General features: G+C 50.2%; 2 protein-coding genes across 3 annotated transcripts; one reads left to right on the forward strand and one right to left on the reverse strand.

The window, feature by feature from the left end:
* Positions 1-16: 16 nt before the first annotated feature.
* POFUT1 (protein O-fucosyltransferase 1) lies at positions 17-12,827 on the reverse strand. Its single transcript, XM_048498370.1, has 7 exons — positions 12,500-12,827; positions 9,115-9,236; positions 8,289-8,471; positions 7,835-7,947; positions 5,829-6,021; positions 2,641-2,883; positions 17-742 (listed from the first exon to the last, which is right to left on the reverse strand). The coding sequence occupies exons 1-7, from the start codon at positions 12,810-12,812 to the stop codon at positions 554-556; spliced, it is 1,356 nt and encodes a 451-aa protein (XP_048354327.1). The 5' UTR covers positions 12,813-12,827; the 3' UTR covers positions 17-553.
* PLAGL2 (PLAG1 like zinc finger 2) lies at positions 12,758-24,625 on the forward strand. 2 transcript variants are annotated; one of them, XM_048498369.1, is made up of 4 exons: positions 12,758-13,021; positions 15,869-15,987; positions 17,595-17,951; positions 20,278-24,625. In XM_048498369.1, the coding sequence occupies exons 3-4, from the start codon at positions 17,710-17,712 to the stop codon at positions 21,482-21,484; spliced, it is 1,449 nt and encodes a 482-aa protein (XP_048354326.1). In that variant the 5' UTR covers positions 12,758-13,021; positions 15,869-15,987; positions 17,595-17,709; the 3' UTR covers positions 21,485-24,625. The 2 variants fall into 2 exon arrangements, with proteins under 2 accessions (XP_048354326.1, XP_048354325.1); XM_048498368.1 differs by lacking the exon at positions 15,869-15,987.
* The last annotated feature ends 850 nt before the right edge of the window (positions 24,626-25,475 follow it).

Below are 25,475 nucleotides of genomic sequence, written 5' to 3' on the forward strand. Positions count from 1 at the left end.
CCCCCCCCCCCCCCCCCCCCCCCCACAGAGTGTTTGTTGTGGGGGGGAAGGGCAAGGAGATTGTCAGCCCCTTTGAGTCTCCTGCAGGAGAGAAAGGGGGGATATAAATCCAAACTCTTCTTCTTCTTCAGATTAGCAAACTGAGACACAGGAGGTGTTTTCAGTCAACTGCATAATTTGGAATGAATCTCCTGATTCCAAACTCTAGAATAGGCCTCGTCACAGACCAGGTGGTCTGACGAGAATATAGTGGACTAAGAAAATACCAATGAGGGAAATCAGTCCCAGAAGTAGTAGTAAAGCAGCACAAACAAGGAGCCAGGAAACTCAAGTAGTAAGCTGAATGGACTGCATGATTTTTCTCTCCAACAGGGAGAGCAGGGATGTATTCCCAGAAGCTAGGTCCTTCTGCTTTCAGCCACCGGCACAAGAGGAAAATCACCACCCAGCTTGTCCAAATATGTGCAGAACTCGCGATCCACAGAGCTCTGTGGTTATTCCAGTTGTATGTTGCAGGCGGATTGACAGGAAGACGTCGTTTGTGCTCAGCGCGCTATAACTCATCTCGCAACTTGGGCGGGTGGTCCATGCCGAAAAAGGAAGACGGTTTCCCATGCAGGTCGCGCTCCCGTTTCACGAAGGCAGTGAAGGAGGAGACACAATTCCCAATGAAATGGTCAGACTGGCCAAGGATGTACAAATCTATCTGGGCCACTTCCGGCTGCAAAGACACCACCTTTACCTGGGAAAGAGGCAAGGCACAGGTATTCAAAATCATCTAATTGTCACGTGACCTTGTTCCAACAAGTTCCCCCGTCCCCCCGTTCTTTCAGGGTCTCAAAATACACTGGAAAGACTTTTGAACTAGGATTCAGTGGCTTTGGCATTTTAATGCAGCTGCACAGGACTCCACGCAACAGAACGCACGCAGGAAGAAAAGGAACAAGGAAGCTTGCTGAGAGTATTATTATTATTATTATTATTAATTTATTTAACTTAATATACCGCCCCATCCCCGAAGGGCTCTGGGCGGTGTACAACATAAAATCATCGTATAAAACTTCCATAAATATAATAAAACAGCAGTTATCCTAAGTCGGCACCCTCCTAAACCTAATCCTCCTAGAAAGCAGGAGAGAGAGGCAGTGGGTCCTGATTGTATTTGGACCTATGATCTCAATAATGGGTCCCAATGATATTAGGGATCCATGAACTGGGGGCGGGGGGGCACCACTCAGCGGCTGGTATCTCCAAAGGCCCGGTGGAACAACTCAGTCTTACAGGCCCTGCGAAAATCACCAAGGTCCCGCAGGGCCCGGACAGCTGGAGGGAGAGTGTTCCACCAGGCAGGGGCCAGAGCCGTAAACGCCCTGGCCCAGGTGGAGGCCAGCCACATCATTGAGGAGTACACATGCTATGAGTCACAGAAATTTATCCGTAAGTAATTTAGCATCCCTGTCATGGACCAGCCTGTGGGCAGTTACCTGGACTCAGAGGACTCAGGTACAGAACCCGCCAATGCTAGGCACTCAGATGGGGCTCCTCGAGAGAAAGCAGAAGCTGACCACGCTGCTCAGCTGGAGCAGGCTGCTCGTGAGGAAGTCAAGGCAGCAGAGTCCTTCCTCACCTGACACCACGCAGCTGAGAGGACCCGCACAGTCCTCCATCGAGCCCTGTGATGAGCCAGCTGTGCAAAGGAGGCGGAACCAGCAGCCGCAACTACACAGCCAAAGGAGGAGTGCTCATAAGAACTAGCCTGCTGGATCAGACCAGAGCCCATCTAGTCCAGCTCTCTGCTACTCGCAGTGGCCCACCAGGTGCCTTTGGGAGCTCTCATGCAGGAGGTGAAACCAATGGCCCTCTGTGGCTGCTGCTCCCGAGCACCTGGTCTGCTAAGGCATTTGCAATCTCAGATCAAGGAGGATCAAGATTGGTAGCCATAAATCGACTTCTCCTCCATAAATCTGTCCAAGCCCCTTTTAAAGCTATCCAGGTTAGTGGCCATCACCACCTCCTGTGGCAGCATATTCCAAACACCAATCACATGTTGCGTGAAGAAGTGTTTCCTTTTATGAGTCCTAATTCTTCCCCCCAGCATTTTCCATGGATGCCCCCTGGTTCTAGTATTGTGAGAAAGAGAGAAAAATTTCTCTCTGTCAACATTTTCTACCCCAGGCATCATTTTATAGACTTCAATCATATCCCCCCTCAGCCGCCTCCTCTCCAAACTAAAGAGTCCCAAACGCTGCAGCCTCTCCTCATAGGGAAGGTGCTCCAGTCCCTCAATCATCCTCGTTGCCCTTCTCTGCACTTTTTCTATCTCTTCGATATCCTTTTTGAGATGTGGCGGCCAGAACTGAACACAGGACTCCAAGTGCGGTCGCACCACGGCTTTATATAAGGGCATGACAATCCTTGCAGTTTTATTCTCAACTCCTTTCCTAAAGATCCCCAGCATAGAGTTTGCCTTTTTCACAGCTGCCATGCATTGAGTTGACATTCCCATGGAACTATCAACTAAGAAGCCCAAATCCCTTTCCTGGTCTGTGACTGATAGCACTGACCCCTGTAGCGTGTATGTGAAGCTTGGATTTTTTGCCCCTATGTGCATCACTTTGCATTTTGCGACATTGATGTTACCTTCCCACTGAAGAGCTGTTGTATTTCTTGGGTGTAGGGCTCAGAATCACTGGCAACGTACACAGCTTTGGCTTCGATCGCCTCCACCCAGAGTTTGAGGGCACGCTGGATCTCCGCCAGGTCTGGCAGACACATGTCCATGGTGAGGGGCGCAGCGGTGTGCCGGTCGTAGCCCACACACTGGGGGGAAGCCATTAAATGAGACCCAGCGGTGCCGTCTTTCAGCATATTGCACGCATTTTTCTATGGGTGGGGGGAGAACAAAGACGAAAGAAAGAACGAAGATCAGAGAGTGCTGTGGGAGGACGACACAGAACCACGGACAAATAGAAGTGAAGTAAAGATGCACGGCTGGGTTCGAGAATGTTCTTGTCCTGAATAGTTCTTGTCCCTCTCTAGTGAGGACTCTTTAGTTTGGAGAGGAGACGTCTGAGGGGGGATATGACTGAAGTCTATAAAATTATGCCTGGGGTAGAAAATGTTGACAGAGAGACATTTTTCTCTCTTTCTCACAATACTAGAACCAGGGGGGATTCATTGAAAATGCTGGAGGGAAGGATTAGGACTAATAAAAGGAAACGTTTCTTCACGCAACATGTGATTGGTGTTTGGGATATGCTGCCACAGGAGGTGGTGATGGCCACTCACCTGGATAGCTTTAAAAGGGGCTTGGACAGATTGATGGAGGAGAAGTCGATTTATGGCTCCCAATCTTGATCCTCCTTGATCTGAGATTGCAAATGCCTTAACAGACCAGGTGCTCAGGAGCAGAAGCAGCAGAAGGCCATTGCTTTCACATCCTGACGTGAGCTCCCAAAGGCACCTGGTGGGCCACTGCGAGTAGCAGAGACCTGGACTAGATGGACTTTGGTCTGATCCAGCAGGCTTTTCTTATGTTCTCTCCTCTGAGTTTCATTCAGGTAGAGAGAAGCTGCCAATCCAAATCTTTGGCAACACTATCCCGCTGCGCAAGACTCATGGAATTGATGGGCATCAGAGGGGAGTGGCTTTGGCTCAGTGGAAGAGCCTCTGCTTTGTATGCAGAAGGTCCAAGTTCAATCTGCTGCATCTCCAGTTAAATATAACAGGTGGCAGGTGACAGGAAAGACCTCTACATGACCCCTGGCAGTAGGTAATGTGTACGGATCGACTTGTATCTGATGAAGGGAGCTTTCACTTTCCAAAGCTCATACTCCCCAAATTTTATTTATTTTATTCAGTTTATAGTACACCCTTCCCTATATGGGCTCAGGGCAGCTTACAACAATAAACTAAAAAGGCGGACAAAAGAGGCAGATGCTGTAAATAAGGCCATCTGGAGCATGTGCAAAGGCTGTGATGCTTGAAATCTGTATCATTGCAGGGGGGGGGGGAAATCAAGAATGTAACATTTGTCTCAAAAATTAAGGAGCAGCGGTGGCGTAGGAGGTTAAGAGCTTGTGTATCTGATCTGGAGGAACCGGGTTTGATTCCTAGCTCTGCCGCCTGAGCTGTGAAGGTTTATCTGGGGAATTCAGATTAACCTGTACACTCCCACACACACCAGCTGGGTGACCTTGGGCTAGTCACAGCTTCTCGGAGCTCTCTCAGCCCCACCTACCTCACAGGGTGTTTGTTGTGAGGGGGGAAGGGCAAGGAGTTTGTAAGCCCCTTTGAGTCTCCTACAGGAGAGAAAGGAGGGATATAAATCCAAACTCTTCTTCTTCTTCTCCTCTTCCTTCCCCTTGAACCCATGACTCCATTACTAGCCCCACAAGCAGGCATTTTAAGCCCCTTTGAGTCTCCTACAGGAGAGAAAGGAGGGATATAAATCCAAACTCTTCTTCTTCTTCTCCTCTTCCTTCCCCTTGAACCCATGACTCCATCACTAGCCCCACAAGCAGGCAAAAACCCAGCAGTGGGGCCGCCTATCCCATTCTGATGTCCTTAGTGGCCCTCAAGCTATTTAATATGTCTCAAGAGCAGCAGCCTAATGCTCAATGGTGTGTTGCGGCTCAAAACAAATTGTTATGCATTCTGAATGCTCCACAGAAAACAACAACCCTGCAGTGTTTCAGTGATGTGCAGTTGCGATTTTGCTCCTCCTTTTTAAACCTACTTTACTGCCAGGGGAGTTACTTTCATTACACAGCACATAAAGAAAATCTTTACCCACCCCAGACGAGGCCACAGAAGGCATTTGGCACCACCACATCCTGCACGTTAAAACCGAAAGGCACCTCGATGAGCCTTTGCAAGTATGAGGGACCTGGACTAGATGGACTCTGGTTTGATCCAGCTGGCTTGTTCTTATGTTCTTCTTATGTTCTTAGAGGCTACCCGAGGGGTCCCCAATCTTTTTGAGCTTGTGGGCACCTTTAAAATTCTGACACAGGGTGCTCCTGGATTCAAATCTTGCCGTTCTACTGAAAACCAACTTGGCTGCCCTCTGAACCATATCACGGGTTTTTTATAAATTCCAATCCCTTTAAAAAAATGTGTAAGTTACCTTCAGTACTATTTTATTTATTTTATTTTATTTATTATTTAAATTTATAGGCCGCCCAATCCCCAAGGGGCTCTGGGCAGTGCACAACACTATCTATATACGATATATAACAAGGGTCACAATAGTGACCATATATACTAAAAACCATTAAAACCATTTAAACAGCGGTCAAAAACAGTAACAGTAATAACGGCGTCCTGTAACCCAATTCCTTTAAAACCACCCAAAAAGGAGGGAGGACTCCTCCCTAAAAATAACAATAAATATGCAAAAATAAATTATAAAAGATAGGGAGCAAAAGAGCCAAGGAGCAAAGCAAAGAAAGGGGTGGGGGCGCCACTCAGCGACTAGACACTCCAAAGGCCCGGCGGAACAACTCAGTCTTGCAGGCCCTGCGGAATTCACCAAGGTCTCGCAGGGCCCGGACAGCTGGAGGGAGAGTGTTCCACCAGGCCGGGGCCAGGGCCGTAAAGGTCCTGGCCCGTGTGGAGGCCAGCTGCATCATTGAGGGGCCAGGAACCACCAGCAAATTGGCCTCTGCCAAGCGCAGAGGCCGAGTAGGGACATATGGGGTAATGCGGTCTCTCAGGTACGAGGCTCCCAGGCTGCGTAAGGCCTTAAAGGTCAGAAGAGTTCAGGAGAAAGGCAGAACATAAAGGGGTGGGGGGGGTTTCTCACAAGCAAAAAGTAAGAGCTGTACCCAGTCTGAGCCCACTCGCAGATGTATTCCCACGTAGGGTCGGACGAGGAAGGAATCAATATAGGACTCCGCTTTGCCCACCAGGCCGTCAGACCACACCATGAACCGATGCAGAGGCCGATTCTCCTCCAGGACTGGGAACTGGGCCGGTGCGCCTGGGAGGGCCACGACGGGATATTCGGAGGGAGGAAACCTGGCAGGGCAAAAAAGAAAGCAGTGCAGGTTGTCAGCCATTTGGGCAAAGGAGAGGGGAGACTTGGAAGCCCTGTCTGGGCCGAGTGCGAGAGCAGAACTGTCCTGCACGGGCATCAAGCAAGCCAAGCAGATGCCAAAGCGGTGCCAACAGCGGGTACCATTTACACACCATGGGAATGAAAACTTGAAGCCACACGAGTAGCCCACGTTTTTGCATAAGAACATAAGAACAAGCCAGCTGGATCAGACCAGAGTCCATCTAGTCCAGCTCTCTGCTACTCGCAGTGGCCCACCAGGTGCCTTTGGGAGCTCACCTGCAGGAGGTGAAACCAATGGCCTTCTGCTGCTGCTGCTGCTCCCGATCACCTGGTCTGTTAAGGCATTTGCAACCTCAGATCAAGGAGGATCAAGATTGGGAGCCATAAATCGACTTCTCCTCCATCAATCTGTCCAAGCCCCTTTGAAAGCTATCCAGGTGAGTGGCCATCACCCCCTCCTGTGGCAGCATATTCCAAACACCAATCACACGTTGCGTGAAGAAGTGTTTCCTTTTATTAGTCCTAATTCTTCCCCCCAGCATTTTCAATGAATGCCCCCTGGTTCTAGTATTGTGAGAAAGAGAGAGAAATTTCCATATAGTGTACCAATGCCAATACATCCTTTCTTTGAGTGAACTCCCTGGCTCCAGTGGTTATTGCCGCACTCTGTGTATGCTCAGATGCGCCTACGCTGTCAACTCGTGTCAGATGCCAGCCACAGATGCAGGCAAAACATTAGGAACAAGATCTACCAGACCACGGCCACACAGCCTGGGAAACTCTCTCTTACATACTTTCTTGTATTCTTTGGGAAAAAGGGAGGGGGGGGGTCATTTTGCATAAAGCGGGGTGCGAAAGCCAGGATCGGCAGAACCGGCTTCTACCAAGCTGTGTGCTGTTACCTTTCCAATAAACACTACTGACCATCGATCCAGAGTCCATTTATTGTTTTAAGAATCAAGACCTAACACGGCTCACTCTCAGCCTCAGTTCTGGCAAGTGTTTGGATGGGACGCCTCCATGGAACACCGGGGGCGTGATGTGGAACACCTCCATGTGGGACGCCTCCATGGAACACAAACAGGTTTGCGGCGTGAAACTAATTAACCCAGGAAATTGCGCAGCACATCGGCTGGCTGGTAGTGAAAACGTAAACAATTATAGTCAAATAAATAATCTACTATCGTCTCAAAAACTCAAATGTATCTTATTGACATAAGTTCTTAAACTGTTGGTACAATTTTACATGATAATGTACTAAGATGCATCACAAATCCTAAATATAAAGAGGTATAGTTCATAAGAAGCTAGATTCCTTATTCAGGGCTATGTATCAAAAACAGCAGAATGCAAACCACAAAAGTCCATAACAGAATGCGGTGCCAGCAAATTCTTGCCAAAGAGTTCGAGTGCTGCTCAGCCGTTGCAAAATTCAAGCGTCACTGTTTACAAGCTGCTCCGCTGTGGCAATGCAAGCCTCGATTAATGGTGATATGAATAGTTCAATAGCTCAATTCAAATGCAACCTTTTGATCATTAAGGAAGCTGCACTGAAGTTTTCATAACATGTGTGCTTATTTTAATTCTTTCAGTTGGCCAAAGGAGGAATTACCAACACGCTTCAAGTCACTGGACAGTCCACTAGTCTTTCTCCCAATTTTTAAAGTAAAAAAGTAAAAACTTGTGCATCTTTCCCCATCTTTGTTGTCTAAACAAACTGAAAAAGGCCAAAGAGGAATTCTCCCCCTCACCCGGCCGAGAGGCACTTGCTACCTTCGGATCCAGTGGTCCTTGTAAGAGGCCCCGAAGGAGATGCCTCCAAACAGCTCCGACCTATCGAAATCCACATCAAACTGATCCCAGAATGGCCCAAAGGGGTTTCCGTCCTGCAAAAGCAAAGGCAATCTGCTCATTCACGTCGACAGGCCAGGCGTGAGGCAGCCGGAGAAACAAGCATTCCTGCGACGGCCAGAAAAGCCGCAGGCTCATTCTGGAGGTATCCCACAATCCCCTGAGAAAACTACGAATCAACAACTTTGGGGAGTGAAGGTAGCGAAGAGGAAGGGGAAGTGAGGTGCGAGAGAAAAAGATGAGCAAAGAACAAGTGGTCCAGAGGGTGTTAGCGAGAATAAAACATCCAAGGAGCGGCAGTTGCCGAGAGCGACCGGAGAGATTTCAGAGCTCCAGCTCTTGCCGGGCCCTTTAGGATGGAAGTGGGGAGACCTACCTTCATGGGGCACGTCCTTTTGTCAGGAGTTCTCTGAGCTGCTGCTTCAAAGCAAAATCCCACCCTCTTGCCAGGAGGCCAGTGGACAGGGGCCAGCTGCTCCATGAACTCTTCCAGGGTGATAACCCGGTGATATTGCAGGAGAGGTGCTAACTTGAAATATTCTTTGTAGGGAACATGTAGCTACGGTGCAAAGCAAACGGAGTTTAAGCGTAAGCATAAGCATTTTTATTGTCATTGCACACGCACAATGAAATTTACAGCAGCATTCCTCAATGCACACAATTTCAGACTCATACCCCATCCTCACTTTCCCCTTCCTCCACCCATCCCTACACAGCCCCAAACACATTAACACGAAGCCGTGGAGTTCAGCATAGCCACAGCTCTAGAGTAGAAGCTGTCTCTAAGCCTCTTTGTCCTAGTTTTGATAGACCTGTATCATCGGCCGGATGGTCACAGTTCAAAAAGAGAGTGTGCCGGATGAGGCGGGTCTCTCAGAATATTTTGGGCTTTTTTTAGGCTTCGGGAATTGTAGAGTTCTTCCAAGGAGGGGAGGGGGCAGCCGATAATCCTCTGAGCAGTAGTGATCACCCTTTGGAGCGCCTTCCTATCTGCCACTGCGCAACTGGAGAACCATACACAAACTTCCAGACAGATAATTCAACCACAGGCAATCCAGAGGCCACAGGTCACACTTCTGGCCTCAGAACCACAAACAGTAATTTAAGCTCTGGGCACGCTCGGCAGGGCAGCAGCACATGCCGTGGAAGACAGATAACGGACATTAACAAAAGCACAACCCGGATATCAAAGAACAACTCACATTCGTGTATGGAGGTTTGTGATGCCGGTACTCAATCCAGGGGGGCACAGCTAAGGTGCGATTGATCATCTTGGCAAATGCCAGGGTGCCCAGGAAATGATCCGCCTGGTTCCCAAATCTCCCTTGAAATAAAAAGAAAAGTACTGTTTCAGTCACAAAGTTAGAGTTCAAAGGATGCACATGAAAAAAGGAGCACATGGCTGCTAAAACTCAAAATAGTACAATCTACTACCCTGTTTCCCCGAATATAAGACATCCCCAGAAAATAAGACGTAGTACAGGTTTTGCTGAAGTGCGAAATATAAGGCATCCCCCAAAAGTAAGACGTAGCGAAGTTTTTGTTTGGAAGCATGCCCGACGAACAGAACACAGAAAAATAAGACATCCCCTGAAAATAAGGCATAGCGCATCTTTGGGAGCAAAAATTAATATAAGACACTGTCTTATTTTCAGGGAAACACGGTATGCTGAGTGATAGAACAAACTGAAGCATAACGTGAAACCGCTGGATTAAAGTGCAACCCCCGGATTCTGAAAGCGCTTCAACCCTCCCCAAGCCTCCAGTTCTCAGAGTCTGCAACACCCTGAAATTACACCTCCTGCAACAAGGAACATGCTGAGTGACTGAAGAGGCTGCCAAAGATCTCACAATAACAATCACCTCTGCACGACACCCGTGCTTTCCCTAAGCGTCCAACACAAGCACACTTCAGCAGGCAGCTTAAGACGAACAAGCCGGAAGCTAATAACTTTTTGTGATTTATTAGCAAGGCCAGCAGGAAAAAAGAACACCATGATGTGAGAAGTTGAAGTTTAATTGCCAGAGGCTCTTCGATCTTGATTTTCATAATTTGACTCTTGCAGCCAAGACAATCTGTTCCCCGGCTGCATTATTAATCCCATGCGAGCGTGGAATTATGGCAGCATATCTTCGTCTGCTGATTAATCCCACCCAGAGGAGAGCCTCGGCTACTGCAAGATGTAATGTGCTGCCATCAGCTCTGCTGGAGGGAAGATGCAAGAATATGGAACGTTCTAAAAGAGTTTGTTCATGTGATCTGATTACGGTTGAAACACTCGACCATTCTCTGTTTGTATGCCCTAAATACAATAAGATACGCATGAAATACACGAATTCCATTTTCTTGTAACATTCTCAGTGGCAAGAGTGTTAAAAGATACCCAACCTCCTGAACAGCTCTGATGTGCTCTTTTGTGAAACTGCTGCAAATTTTATACTGGAAATTAGTAATTTTAACTGTATTTCTTAACCTTGTTTTGCTTTAAAACTTTGTCCTGTTTTGTATGCCAAAAATGGCTTGTGCTTGTAATCGCCAGAGGCCGGTCTCCCTTGCCCATGGTGAGCTGCTATTTATAAACCTGTGGCTTGTAAACCACCTTAATCTGACCAATCTCACGCACGTGGTGCCGCGGGGGCAAGAATCTACCTTGTGCTTAATTAAACCCTCAGTTCATCACAGTCAGTACTGTGTATTATTCAGACTGGCAGGAGCTCTCGGGGGGGGGGGGGGGGGTCTAAGGCAGAGGACTTTCCGATCACCTATCTCCTGGTCCTTTCAACTGGGCATACCTGGGATTCAACCTGAGACTTTATAGCAGTGGTTCTCAACCTGGGGGTCGGGACCCCTTTGGGGGTCGAACGGCCCTTTCACAGGGGTCGCCTAAGACTCTCTGCAACAGTGTTCCCCATCTGTAAAATGGATAAATGTCAGGGTTGGGGGTCACCACAACATGAGGAACTGTATTAAAGGGCCGCGGCATTAGGAAGGTTGAGAACCACTGCTTTATAGGCATGCAAAGCAGATGCTCCACCAATGAGCCAGGGTCCATCCCCCAAAGGGGTATAATTATTTCTGCGAAGAAGAAGAAGAAGAAGAAGAAGAAGAAGAAGAAAAAGAAGAAGAAGAAGAAGAAGAAGAAGAAGAAGGAAGAAGAAAAAAGAGGAAGAAGGAAGAAGAAAGAAGAAGGAAGAAGAAAGAAGAGGAGGAGGAGTTTGGATTTATATCCCCCCTTTCTCTCCTGCAGGAGACTCAAAGGGGCTTACAATCTCCTTGCCCTCCCCCCCTCACAACAAACACCCTGTGAGGTAGGTGGGGCTGAGAGAGCTCCGAGAAGCTGTGACTAGCCCAAGGTCACCCAGCTGGCGTGTGTGGGAGTGCACAGGCTAGTCTGAATTCCCCAGATAAGCCTCCACAGCTCAGGCGGCAGAGCTGGGAATCAAACCCGGTTCCTCCAGATTAGAATGCACCTGCTCTTAACCACTATGCCACTGCTGCTCCTTAGTCTTAAAAGCAGTAGGGAAAAATAAAGACTGGCCTGAATGTTACCACTCCACTTATCAGTTTGAAGCCATCATTCAACCAAAGCCAGGCACTCTTGGCATTGTAGTGTTGTATTGTGCAAGCTACCCTCAGACCCCACTGACAGAAAAAACGCTGTCAAAACACTCAACAAATGACAATGCCAGGGAGGGGGCAAATGTGAGATCCTATTCACAGCCTCCCCAATGCAGTTGGGTTGCTAACCTCCAGGCAGAGCCTGGAAATCCCCTGCAATTTTAGGAGACCTCCACGCGACACAGATGAGCTCCCCTGGAGGAAATGGCTGCTTCAGAGAAGAAGAAGAAGAGTTTGGATTTATATCCCCCCTTTCTCTCCTGTAGGAGACTCAAAGGGGCTGACAATCTCGTTGCCCTTCCCCCCTCACAACAAACACCCTGTGAGGTAGGTGGGGCTGAGAGAGCTCCGAAGAACTGTGACTAGCCCAAGGTCCCCCAGCTGGCGTGTGTGGGAGTGCCCAGGCTAGTCTGAATTCCCCAGATAAGCCTCCACAGCTCAGGCGGCAGAGCTGGGAATCAAACCCGGTTCCTCCAGATTAGATACACGAGCTCTTAGCCTCCTACGCCACTGCTGCAGATCTTGGGTCAGCAGACCCTGTAGTAAGCAATTCCTTGGGAATAGCAGTAATGGTTTAAAAAGCACAGGCTCTAGGCCAGGTGTGTCCGGCGCTTCAGATGTTCATGGACTACAATTCCCATCAGCCCTTGCTGGCATGGTCAATTGGGCAGTTGCCAACATCCAGGTAGGACCTGGAGACCCCCCCAGAATTACAAGTGACCGCCCGAGAAGAAATGGCTACTCTGAAGGGACCCACGGCATCATACCCTGCTTGAGGCCCACCCAATACCAGACCCTCCCCAGGCTCCACCCCCCAAACCTCCAGGAATTGGCCTGCTCAGAGTTGGCAACCTCAGGTTCCCCAGCGCGGCCTCCTCTACCCAGGAGTCCCGAGCAGAGAGAGCCGGAGGGGAGAGAAGCGACTGGAGTCCCGGGGCGGGAGACGGGGGCTCGAACTCGCGCCTCACCCATGCAGGGGCAATAGAGCAGGTATCCCGCCGGGTCCCAGCCGCCTCCGCCTCCGCTGCTCGGCCGGAGCAGGGCCAGGAGAAGAAGGGGCGGCAGCAGCCCGGAGAAGAGGCTCATCCCGCTCTCGGGCCCCGCCAGGCTTCCCCCAGGAAAGGCGCCGGATTTTCGATTTCCGAACCAGGCCGGCCAGGCCCCGTTTCTATGGCAACCGGCCACCCTCCCGGCATGCCCCGCGCGCGGGCGAAAGGCAGCGCTGGCGCCAGCGGCGGGTAGGCCCGGGCGACTTCCGGCGCGGACCGGATGTGGCGCCATGGAGGCCTGCAGGGGCGCGAGCGAGACTCGGACCGGGACGGCTGAGGGGACTCGGCCTCCGCCGCTGCCTCTCCTCGCGCGGCTCCCCTTCGCCAGCGCCGCCGACGGCCATGGGGTGTCCGACGCCGTCCCCTACGCCGCGGACCCCAGCGGGGATTCCTCCGCCTCGCGTGTCTGAGGGTGCCGGGACGAGACCCCCGAGGGGAGCGGTGAGAGAGGAGGGGGGCAAGTGGCGGAATGCGCGTGCGCGGGGGGGCTAGCTGAGAAGGGACCCCGGCGGGAGGATGGCACCAGCAACACTTCCCCACCCCAAATATCAACCGCATGTCCCCGGCCTGGGTTCCCAACTCCCGTTTGGGGAATCCCTGGAGAGTTTGTGGGGTCCTGGCTGCGACCTCATTGGGGGATGAATTATTGACTTAAGTTATTTGTCGCCCATCTTTTCCATTTGGACTCAAGGCGGATTACACAGAAGAAGAAGAAGAAGAGTCTGGATTTATACCTGCAAGGAGACTCAAAGAGGCTGACAACCTCCTTTCCCTTCCTCTCCCCACAAGAGACACCTTGTGAGGCAGGCGGGGCTGAGAGAGTTCTGAGAGAACTAGCCCAAGGTCACCCAGCTGGCGTGTGTTGGAGTCCACAAGCTAATCTGGTTCCCCAGATAAGCCTCCGCAGCTCAAGTGGCAGAGCGGAGAGTCAAACCCGGTTCTCCAGATTAGAGTGCACCTGCTCTTAACCACTATACCACGCTGGCTCTCAGAGTGAATCAGTGCAGTCAACAGGACGGGACATTCAGTATTACTTAAGGATTACTATTATTATATTATGGTTATTCAGTTTAATTTAGTTGGCCTCTCCTTCCGCGCTGGGGGTATCTTACAACATAGATACAAACAGCTAAAAATGTTACACATTTCAGCAATATCCAGTTAATTCAGCTATGGTATTAGTCCTGGGGGCAAAAATCATTATTATTTCAGTATATTCCCTGCCTTTGAAATAGCCCCGGGGCAGGTTGCAACTAACCCATGATAAGATCCCATTCAGTACCACTATAAAAACAATCCTAAACCAAAAAACATTCCAAGTTCTAAAACTACCACCTTAACCACTCCCAAAGTTTACAGAATACCTCAGTGCCACCCTCCTCCATCCCAATCCGGGGAATCAGCCAGAAGCCCAGGTGAAGAGGCTGGACTTTGCCAGGGGGCGAAACTCCCAGAGGGTAGGCACCTGGCAGGTTGAAAGGCATCCCACTGTGCAGGGGGCGCTGTTGAGAAGGCCCTCCAGGCTGCTCCTCCCACTCCAACCTCAGGGTCTGGGCAGGAATATATAGGGTGTCAAAAAACGGACCGGAAAAATTATACAAGACACACGTATGCTGCTAAAGTGGCATTCAATGTATTACCCTCTTATATTTCTAATCATACATAAAATACAAGTGCAACAATGCTTATTTGTATTTCTATTCCAAGTGGACTTCCTTGGAAGGAGCGCAGGGATTTTCTCACGCATGCTGAAACAGTTCACTCTCAGTTTAGTGCACACTCAAAACAGTCCAACATATTAGTCCTGCTCTTCATATATTTGTATCCAAAACCATAGTCATAGGATATTAACCTGACATTTACAAAGTTCTTATTCTTCAAGAGTATGTTGTTATTCTGGATACGTGGCTGAAATCTTGCGTGAGCTCCTGCTGGAGTCCATTTAAAAGGAGCCTTGTTGCAATGTGAGGAGAAAAAAATTCAGCAAGCAAAAAGTTCAGCAAGCAGAAGCTAGTCGCGTAACTTCAAAGCTTTAAGATGCCTTCTTCAGTGCTCCGTATTTTGCCATTATCCCTTGATACATATGCAGAACCGTCTTGTTACTCTCTTAATGGAAGAGAGTATGGATAATAAACGAAATGCGGAGCACTGAAGAAGGCAGCCGAAAAGCTTTGAATACTGGCGACTAGCTTCTGCTTGCTGAACTTTTTGCTTGCTGAATAACGCATTGCAACAAACTTCCTTTAAACAGACTCCAGCAGGAGCTCACGTAAGATTTCAGCCGCGTATCCAGAAGAACAACGTACTCTTAACGAATAGAGAGCTTTGTAAATGTCAGGTTAATATCCTATGACGGGCTTTGAATACTATATATATGAAGAGCAGGTTTAACTCGTTGGACTGTTTTGAGTGTGCGATAACATGAGAGTGAACTGTTTCAGCACGCGTGAGAAAATCAGCGGCTCCTTCAAACGCAGAAGACAGAATAGAAATACAAATAAGCGTTGTTGCACTTGTATTTTATGTATGATTAGAAATATAAGAAGGTAGTACATTGAATGCTACTTTAGCTGCATACGTCGTGTCTTCTATAATTTTTCCGGTCATTTTTTGACACGCTCTTCGAGACGCATGCGTTTCCATTCAGAACATATGGGTACGGGAATATATAGGCCCGTGGTGGTGAACCTTTGGCACTTTCAGATGTTATGGACTACAGATTTACATCAGCCCCTGCCAGCATGGCCAATTGGCCATGCTGGCAGGGGCTGATGGGAATTGTAGTCCATAACATCTGGAGTGCCAAAGGTTCGCCACCACTGATATAGGCAGATACACCAACGTGGTGTAGTGGTTAAGAACAGGTGCACTCTAATCCCGAGAACCGGATTTGATTCCCCACTCAGCCACTTGGGTTGTGGAGACTTATCTGGGGAACTACATTCCAACACACGCCAGCTGGGTGACCTTGGGCTAGTCACAGTTCTCTCAGAACTCTCTCAGCCCCACCTACCTCAAAGGGTTTTTGTTGTGGGGGAGAGAGGGAAAGGAGTTTGTAAGCCCCTTTGAGTCTCCTTACAGGAGAGAAAGGTGGGATACAAATCCAAACTCTTCTTCTTTTCTCAAGTACCAAAGACTGAAGCAATTTAGGGCTTTCCAGGTTAATACCAGGATTAGGGTTGCTGAACTAACCAGAAATTAAAAAACACAACTGAAGCAAAGCATAATTGTTGATATGGCACATTAAATGATGCAGAACATATCCTGCCTTTTTCCATTATACTCCAGGCAGATTTCACGGAATGAGTCATCGGACACTCAGCGAACAGTGCAATAGAATTGGGGTTGTAGAACCAACCAGAAGTCAGAAGAAAAAAGAACTTAAGCAAAACATAAGTGTTGATATGGCAAGTTAAATGATGCAGAAGTTATAATCTGCCTTTTTCCATTATACTCCAGGCAGATTTCACAGTCATGGGACATTCAGTAAACAGTGCAATAGGATTGGAGTTACAGAACCAGCCAGAAGTTTAAAAAAACAGAACTGAAGCAAAGCAGATTGCTTCATGGTGGCTGAAGGGTTGCAGCCGTGTGCCTGTGTCTAGAGTTCTGTGCTTTTCCAGCAGTGAGGTTGGGGAGCAATAGAACTACTGTATACCTAGTGCTTTTATTTTATTTTTTTAGAAAAAAAAAGAATGTTTCAGCCGCTCCTGTCAAGAGCTTGAGTTGGAACATGCTGAGGCACGAGAGGAGAATTAGTGTGGTGGCTGTGTGCCCATTGTCCTCTTGAACTACTTGGATGAAACTCTCGGCCCAGCTGGGTGGCAGCCTGCCCTGTCAGATTGCCAAGTTCCTGGGTGGATGTGCTAGTGGAAAAATCTTTCGGGGAAAAAGAACTATTGGCATTCCTTCAGCAGAGAATGCAGGAAGGGAATTCCTCTTGAACTGGCTTCAGAAGCAAGCTTTATCAGTTGGACAAGTGGCAAAATGCAGGACACAGGGCTGGGATTGCAATAAAAGAGTTGCAACCTCGTGCTGTAATGGAAGCTCTCTTGTTCCAGTGCATTTGCTACAGATCAGATGTTTGCAGAGTAGAACTTACAGTTCCAGCTTGTCGATTTTCTGAAAATGACAGCCGCTACAAGGACAAAGGCAAAGGAGTGAGAAGTCAATCTATGGAGAAGAAGTCAATCTATGGCTACCAATCTTTATGGAGGAGAAGTCAATCTATGGCTACCAATCTTGATCCTCCTTGATCTCAGATTGCAAATGCCTTAGCAGACCAGGTGCTCAGGAGCAGCAGCAGCAGCAGCAGAAGGCAATTGCTTTCACATCCTGCATGTGAGCTCCCAAAGGCACCTGGTGGGCCACTGCGAGTAGCAGAGTGCTGGACTAGATGGACTCTGGTCTGATCCAGCAGGCTAGTTCTTATGTTCTTATGAGTGGTTTAGTTCCTCATCTGTAAGATGAGATCAATAGTCACATAATCCACAGGCAAATCATGAAGAGAAGGTGGCATTCTCAGGTGCTGTGCCCATAAAGACTATTATTGAAGGCACTGTTCAGGTCAGATTCCATGCCTCCCTTTAGCAGTGGTAATGTTAAGATTTGGTGTCCAATCACTTTGGTTTTCACTGTGGAAATAGCGTACAGCAGCTAAAGTTAAAGAGTATTTGGGGGGTAAACAGTAAAGGAAGGACTGAGAATGGGACAGTCAGGATTCGGTACTTCAAGGTTGTGTGTGACTGTCGTTGTTGTTTTGCCTCTGGAAGTCATAATCAGATTGAAAATTGGGCTTGGGAGGCCAGTGGAAGCGTTCCTCTCCACATGTCTGGCAGCTCTCAGTCCTGCCCGTTTACAGGGAAACGATTGGAGAGAAAATGCTGTACCAGGGTCTGAGAATTTAAATATTTTTCTGTGTTTTATATGGGTGTGAAACTTAATTGGGGACTGTGTTGTTGCGGAGCTTTTTCCGCAGCCGTCTGAACGTTTGCTTTCCGTTCCGCCCTTTCAGGCAGAGGCTGCTTGCTGTTGAAGCTTTTGGAAAGGACTGGCCGATATGACTGTACCCATGAGATGCCCACAGGCAGGCGTTCTCCTTCGAGCGGCCCTCCTCCACTAGGCCTGCCATGACTGCATTCTTCACCAGCGCCCCCAACTGGATTCAAGATGCAAAGCAGGAGGAGGAGGAGACCGGCTGGAAATTAGTGCCCAGACCCAAGAGTGAGAGCCAAGGGAAGTGCCAGTATGAGCTGTCGGGAGTCTCCCTCCCCGGGGTGGAGAAGCTGAGGGCGGCCTCGGAGCAGAGGCCCTATTGCTGCCCCCAGCTGCACTGCGGCAAGGCCTTTGCCTCCAAGTACAAGCTCTACAGGTAAGCCGGGGCTCTCAGCCGTCCCTTTAGGAAATGGGCGGGGCCAGCAGTTCTGAGAGCCAGTGTGCTGCAGCGGTTCAGAGCAGGTGGATTCTAATCTGGAGAACCGGGTTTGATTCCCCACTCCTCCACCTGAGTGGCAGAGGCTTACCTGATGAACCAGATATGTTTCCGCTCTCCTACATTCCTGCTGGGTGACCTTAGGCTAGTCACAGCTCTCTCCGAACTCACTCAGCCCACCTGCCTCACGAGGTGTCTGTTGTAAGGGGAGGAAGGGAAAGGAGTTTGTAAGCCACCTTGAGTCTCCTTACAGGAGAGAAAGGTGGGGTATAAATCCAAACTACTACTACTCCTCCTTGGTGGTCTCCCATCCAATTACTAACCAGGCCGCCGCTACCTAGCAGCTGAGATCTGACAAGATTGGGCTAGACTGGGCCATCCAGGTGAGAACATTGGGGCTTGATTCTGTGTACATATATCTGGGTTCAGACTGTGAGCTTTCTCCTAGTAATCATGAAATCCATCAGTGTCAGGAAAAGGCTGAAACAAACACTATCAATAACGTGATAAGCAGATGTGTTTCCGCACTCCTTCATTCCTGCCGGGTGACCTTAGGCTAGTCACAGTTCTCTCGGAACTCACTCAGCCCACCTGCCTCACAAGGTGTCTGTTGTGGGGAGAGGAAGGGAAAGGAGTTTGTAAGCCACCTTGAGTCTCCTTTCAGGAGAGAAAGGTGGGGTATACATCCTCCCTCCCCCTCCTTCATTGGAGGTTTTCCGGATACCACGAGATGAGTGTTTCTTAGCTAGTTCAATATGTATACTTCTGTTTATATTAGAAAATGTTTTTGAACAATGTGTTCAGTTTAAAATGCAACCAGTTAAACAGACATTCTGGCTGAAATGCTGAACAGCTACAATCAGAGAGCCAGCATGCTGTAGTGGTTAAGAGCGGTGAACTATAATCTGGAGAACCCTCTTTGATTCCCCACTCCTCCACTTGAGCAGTGGACTCATACCTGGTAAATTGGATTGCTTTCCCCACTCCTCCACATGAAGCCTGCTGGGTGACCTTGGGCTAGTCACAGTTCTCTCAGAACTCTCTCAACCCCACCTGCTTCGCTCTGTTGTGGGAAGAGGAAGGGAAAGAACTAGTAAGAAGCTGCTTTGAGACTCCTTACAGGAGAGAAAGGCAGTCTATAAATCCAAAGTCCCCTTTATATTCTCACTCCCTGATGTTTCATTCTGTGGTTGTGCCTAACCCCCACCCCGGTCAGATTTCACATTTCCAGAGATGCCTGCCTGCAGGCTCAAAAAAGGCTAGAAACCCCTGATCTGAAGTGTAGGTTGTTGCGGGAGAGGGGATGAACAAGAGCCAGCGTGGTGTAGTGGTTAACAGCAGGTGCACTCTAATCTAGAGAACCGGGTTTGATTCCCCGCTCTGCCACTTGAGCTGTGGAGGCTTATCTGGGAAACCAGATTAGCATGTGCACTTCCAACACATGCCAGCTGGGTGACCTTGGTCTAGTCACAGTTCTTCGGAGCGCTTTCAGCCCCACCCCCAACAGAGTGTTTGTTGGGGGGGAAGGGAAAGGAGATTGTAAGCCCCTTTGAGTCTCCTTACAGGAGAGAAAGGGGGGATATAAATCCAACTCTTCTTCTTCTGGTTCCCTCTGATCCCACCATCTAAAATGCCTTGCCCTGTATTATTTTTATTTATTTATTTATTATTATGTTTATATACCGCCCTATCCCCTGAGGGCTCTGGGCGGTGAACAACAAATTAATATTACATAAGCAATAAATAATTAATATAAATAACATCATTAAAAGCATAAAATTACAGCATTCTGCAGAAACCACTCGGCGTCCAGTATTAAAACTATCAATAAAACCCCTCCCAGAGAGGGGGACGGTAGATCCAGGTGTCACAGCTCCCACAATGTTAAAAAGGGAGAGGCAAAGAGGGCACTCACCATCAATGGCTGGCCTCCCCAAAAGCCCGGTGGAACAACTCGGTCTTACAGGCCCTGCGGAACTCTCCAAGATCCCGCAGGGCCCGGACAGTTGGAGGAAGAGTGTTCCACCAGGCAGGGGCCAGGGCTGTAAAAGCCCTGGCCTGGGTGGAGGGCAGCCATGTCATTGAGGGGCCGGGAACCACCAGTAAATTGGCCTCTGCCGAACGCAGAGGCCGTGTAGGGACATATGGGGTAAGGCGGTCCCAAAGACTAGGACCTGCTTGCTGGGGCAGAAAATAACCAGTTTTGGGATCTGGCATTTAAGGGCAGGTGAGGCCCTTGTAACCTCTGCCTCTTTTCCCTCGCAAGGCACCTGGCCACCCACTCTGCTCAGAAGCCCCACCAATGCATGTACTGTGAGAAGATGTTCCACCGCAAGGACCACCTCCGCAACCACCTTCAGACGCACGACCCGAACAAAGAGGCCCTCCATTGCCCGGAGTGCGGGAAGAACTACAACACCAAGCTCGGCTACCGGCGCCACCTCGCCATGCACGCCGCGGCCAGCGGCGACCTCAGCTGCAAGGTGTGCCTGCAGATGTTCGAGAGCACCCAGGTCCTCCTGGAGCACCTGAAGGCCCACTCCCGCAGGCCATCGGGCAGCGTGAAGGAGAAGAAACACCCTTGCGACCACTGCGACCGGCGCTTCTACACCCGGAAGGACGTGCGCAGGCACCTGGTGGTTCACACCGGCCGGAAGGACTTCTTGTGCCAATACTGCGCTCAGCGCTTCGGCCGGAAAGACCACCTCACCAGACACATGAAGAAGAGCCATTCCCAAGAACTGCTGAAGATCAAGACGGAGCCGGTGGACATGATGGGGCTGCTCAGCTGCAACTCGGCTGTGTCGGTGAAGGAGGAGCTGAGCCCTGTCTTGTGCATGGCGTCCCGGGACATGATGAGCAGTAAGAGTTTCCCCGGGATGCTGCCCATGGGCATGTACGGGGCACACGTCCCCGCCATGCCCAGCTCAGGGATGCCCCAGTCGTTGGTCCCCAACTCTTTGCCCATGGGAATGAGCTACCCCCTGGAACCGTCGTCCTCCCCGTCACAGCCTCCTCCCAAGTACCAGCTTGGATCTACCTCATATTTGCCTGACAAGCTCCCCAAAGTAGAAGTGGACAGTTGTCTGGCAGAGCTCCCCGGGGGCCTTTCTCTCGGTTCCGGCGAGCCCCTGCCGTCTTCTCCGCAGCCAGCCCTCCTGGAGGACGCGTTGCTCTCGAAGAGCCCTGCTCTGCTTTCCGAGGCCCTCTGTGCTGCTAACATGGATTTCTCTCACCTCCTGGGCTTCCTCCCCTTGAACCTTCCGTCATGTGCCCCGCCGGTGTCCTCCGGGGGGCTGGTCATGGGCTATTCACAGGGAGACACCCAGTCGCTTCTCGCCTCCTTGCCACCCCAAGAGTCGCCGGGAGCCGCCGCCTCCCTCGGCTTCGGGGCCCTCCATTCGTTGCCCTCCATGTTCTCTCCCGGCTTGGGCACGACCACCTTGCCTCGCTTTCACCAAGCGTTCCAGTGAGAAGGGGCGGAGCTTCCCTGGGCATGTGGACAGGGTACGGCCGAGGTGCCCAGATGCCTTTCCTACCTCAGGCTGGGAAAAGCTGGAGGGAAGAGTGCTGGTGGACCGGAACTGTTGCACGCCCTCCGGTGTGTGCCCCGGTCCCGGACAGCGAGTAGACAGCAGCAGTTAGAATTTCAGGTATTTTTCTAATGTGTCCTTCGAACCAAGAGCCACACTTTGTGCCAACCTTCGCAGGGGCCCTCCTGCTGCAGGAGGAGATGGGATCCCGGTCTGTCCCTAGTCCGGGCCGGTCACTTCGGCGCCTGTGTCTCAATTCCCCAGACAGAGTCTCTCTTGCCTTGCTGACACCTTTCACCCCCTCCGCCGACTGTACCCAAGTCGCTGGCTCTATGGCATGCAGCTCAGGCACCGTGTTGTGTTTTTCCTGTTGTCGTTAAGACTCCCGTTTCTGCCAAACCTGGGTTCTCTTTCCTCCACCATTACAAATCGAGAAGCACCGAGAACACGAAGCAGTCCCTGTTTCCGGTGTACCTGATCGCTGTTTACACAATGAAGTCGGGCGGCGCTGATTTCATTTCACTTCTACTTCCATTTCTTCCCCTGTGGGGAAATAAACTGACTTTAGATTGCCTCTGCTGTGGCCCGTTCATCCGACTGCCCTGTGAATATTTTCTGTTCATCTCAGTGCAGGCCAGACGGGCCTGCGACTTAACAAATCCCGCTTGCTCTTGTGTATGCAAAAGCAGCGTTTCCTGGAGTATTATGGGTAGGAAGAGATAAGTAGGCAGTGCGGAGTGGCCAAGGGCTGGTCTGCTCTTATGACATATCATAGCTTGGCTGACTGGGGCTTGTTCCCACCTTATCTGTTGGTGGGGTCTGCCATTCTGCTGTCCTGGTAATCGGCATAACTAAGACTTTCTTATGCTGACTGTTGTGGGTTTTCCAGGCTGCGTGGCTGTGGTCTGGTCGTTTTCGTGACAAACATTTTCCCCACGTTAGGAACAGAAACGACCGGACCACGGCCACGCAGCTTGGAAAACCCACAACAGCCCGTTGAGTCTGGCCATGAAAGCTCTCAACAGCAGGCTGTCTCTTGCGTCAACAGGACTGCGTGGCAGCACAGCCGCAAAGAAGCTGGGCACAAGTCCCTCTGAGAAGGTTGCTTGGTCCTAGCTTCCATGTGCCTATAGGGTATTATTTGCTGGAGGAAACCACTAGGCCTTGCTTTGTTATAACCACTGCTGCTCTGACAAACCCTGCCCACTGGACCTGGTGTGGGAGTGGTTCTGCCGCTGGTGTGACTCAGCCTCCCCAGCGCATGCCACTGAGCCCCAAGGGAGCCTGAGGAAATGTTCTCGGCTAGCACATTTAACCCGAGATGGTCGTGTCTGCACTTTCCAGCGTTTCCTTGCAATGCCCGAGTCTGTTGCAGATAGCTCTGTGCCGTTTTATGCAGAAAAATGAGGCATCAGGGCTGGAAATCGGAGCATGGGGAGGAGCAGAGACTTCCGGGACTGCCTGGCATTCCTCTTTGGCTGGGACCAGAGCTGGTTCCAGTGTGTTTGGCCTTCCTAGCCAGGGTCTGTTGTGAAGAGGATCTGTGGGGGATTGGCTTTGCCCATTCTAATCCTTCTGACTCTGTTTCCCCTGGATGAAATTGTGGGGGGATTCCTTCCTTCCTTCCTTCCTTCCTTCCTTCCTTCCTTCCTTCCTTCCTTCCTTCCTTCCTTCCTTCCTTCCTTCCTTCCTTCCTTCCTTCCTTCCTTCCTTCCTTCCTTCCTTCCTTCCTTCCTTCCTGCCTTCCTGCCTTCCTGCCTTCCTTCCTGCCTGCCTGCCTGCCTTCCTGCCTTCCTGCCTTCCTTTTTCTCTCTCTCTGTTCCGTGTAGGATCTTCATCTCTTGTCCTTGCAAGAGTTTCTTCTTCAGCCCCTCGCCCGAATTCTTCCGTCTGCCTGTCCTGTGTCACTACAAGTACCTCATGACGTGGGCTCCACGCTTTCTTGCTCTGCTGGAAACCGCACTTCGTCGCCTCGTCTGGGGCTGCTATACCCACGTTGCATTTCAGGCGCCCTCTGCAAGCTCTGGACTTGCGCCTCTTCATACCTCAACCCACAGGATGGGCAAAGCCGGAGAAACCTGTCGGAGTTCTCCTCCCATCCAAGACTGGAAGCTACCTCTGCACGTCAGTTCTGCAGATCAATCACGGGTCCTCTGGACCCCGTCCTGTTTGGGCAGACCCACCCAAAGCTTTTTTCTGCTCATTCCAGTTTGCTTTGAGTTTCCAGCCATCTCCTTTCAGTATTGTGATTGTTTTGTGTCCCGAATTCCCCCTGGAGGGACGGGCTGTGTAGGCCTAGCTTAGCTAACCACCTTCTAACTGTGTGTTGTTTCGTATCACAATAATATTTACCTCAACAGTGGCCTGCGGCCGTGAGTTCCGCAGGCTGTACTACCTGAAGTTGCCTTTCTGACTTCAACATGTGCCTTGTGCTGGGTAAAGGGGAGAGCGTTCGAGCTCCTCCTCGTTCTTCAGTATTTTCAAATACCTCAGTTGCATCTCCCATTACTGCCCTGCCCAGAAATTGTTGCACAGTCTTTCTCTTACGCCATCCTCCACACACCTGCGAGTCATTTCTGCATTTTACCGTCCTGGGAAACGGCATTTGAATTCTGGAACGTCGCTGCTTCGAGGAACTGCCTGGAGACAGCGCTGCTAGTCTTGTGTCGCTCATCCAGCTTAAAACAATTCGTTGTCCGCTTGTGGCTTCCAGTGTGGCGGAAGCTGAGCTTGGGACCTGTTTCCAGGCTCTGGCCAGTGTTTTCTTGCGAGATTGTTTCACTGCTGCTTGTGTTTGCCTCAGCTTTTCTCCCCCTTCAGCTCAAAGCAGTGTTAGATTCCAAACTTGGTGTTCATCCTTGTAACCACTATCGCTCTGTTGCAGCTGGATTTCAGTCCAGTAGCACTCAGGAAACCAACAACATGTTCAGGGTATAAGTCAAAAGCTTCAGAGCTTCAGTGTATCGTCGAAGACTTTCACAGCCAGAATCACTAGGGCACAGGTGTCAAATTCGCAGCCCTCCAGATGTTATGGACTACAGTTCCCATCATCCCCTGCCAGCATGATGCTGGCAGGGGATTGTGGGAACTGTAGTCCATAACATCTGGAGGGCCGCGAATTTGACACCTATGCACTAGGGTGTTGTGGGTTTTCCAGGTTGTATGGCAGTGTTCCAGTGGCATTTTTTCTTGACATTTCGCCTGCATCTGTGGCTGGCATCTTCCTCTGAATGCAGGCGAAGCATCAGGAGAAAATCCCACTGGAACAAGGCCATACAACCCGGAAAACCCACAACACCCTCGTCAAAGCTTCCTTCGTCAGATACCAGCTTTCAGGCTTTGACTGTCGAAAACTCATATCCTGAAACTGTCCTTGGTCTCGAAGATGCTACCCAGCTCAAATCCAGCTCTTCTACTGCAGTCCAATGTGACCATCCACCTCAAACTGTCACTCTGCCAGTCACGTGACAGGGTTCATTTAACTGTAGATATGAAATAGACAACACTCAGCTGTCCTGAGTCATTTGGTTAGTGCGAGCGACCCCAGTGACTGCATTCAGGAATTGTTGAAAGTTCTCAGTAGTTACCTTATAAACTCGTGTATAAGCCGCCTCGTGTATAAGCCAAGGCACCTAATTTTACTAGCAAAACCTGGGGACACCGATTGACTCCTGTATAAGCCAAAGGTGGGAAGCCGGGAGGCAGAGGGAGCTCCTTATTTGGGCAGTGACTCCCCCTGATGTCATTGCCCAAATAAGGAGCTCCCTCCACCTCTGGCTGCCTGGGCTTCCTCAAACCCAGCAGGGAGGTGGAGGGAGCAACAAGCGGCTGCTGCAGCCGCAGAGAGGTCGTTCCGGCCACACACCCCCAGCCTGGGCAGAGGCCTGAAGAGCCGGCTGGTAAGCAGGACTCGTGTATAAGCCGAGGGGGG

The sequence above is a fragment of the Sphaerodactylus townsendi genome, linkage group LG05 (genome assembly GCF_021028975.2).
Source record: "Sphaerodactylus townsendi isolate TG3544 linkage group LG05, MPM_Stown_v2.3, whole genome shotgun sequence".
Taxonomy (NCBI): domain Eukaryota; kingdom Metazoa; phylum Chordata; class Lepidosauria; order Squamata; family Sphaerodactylidae; genus Sphaerodactylus; species Sphaerodactylus townsendi.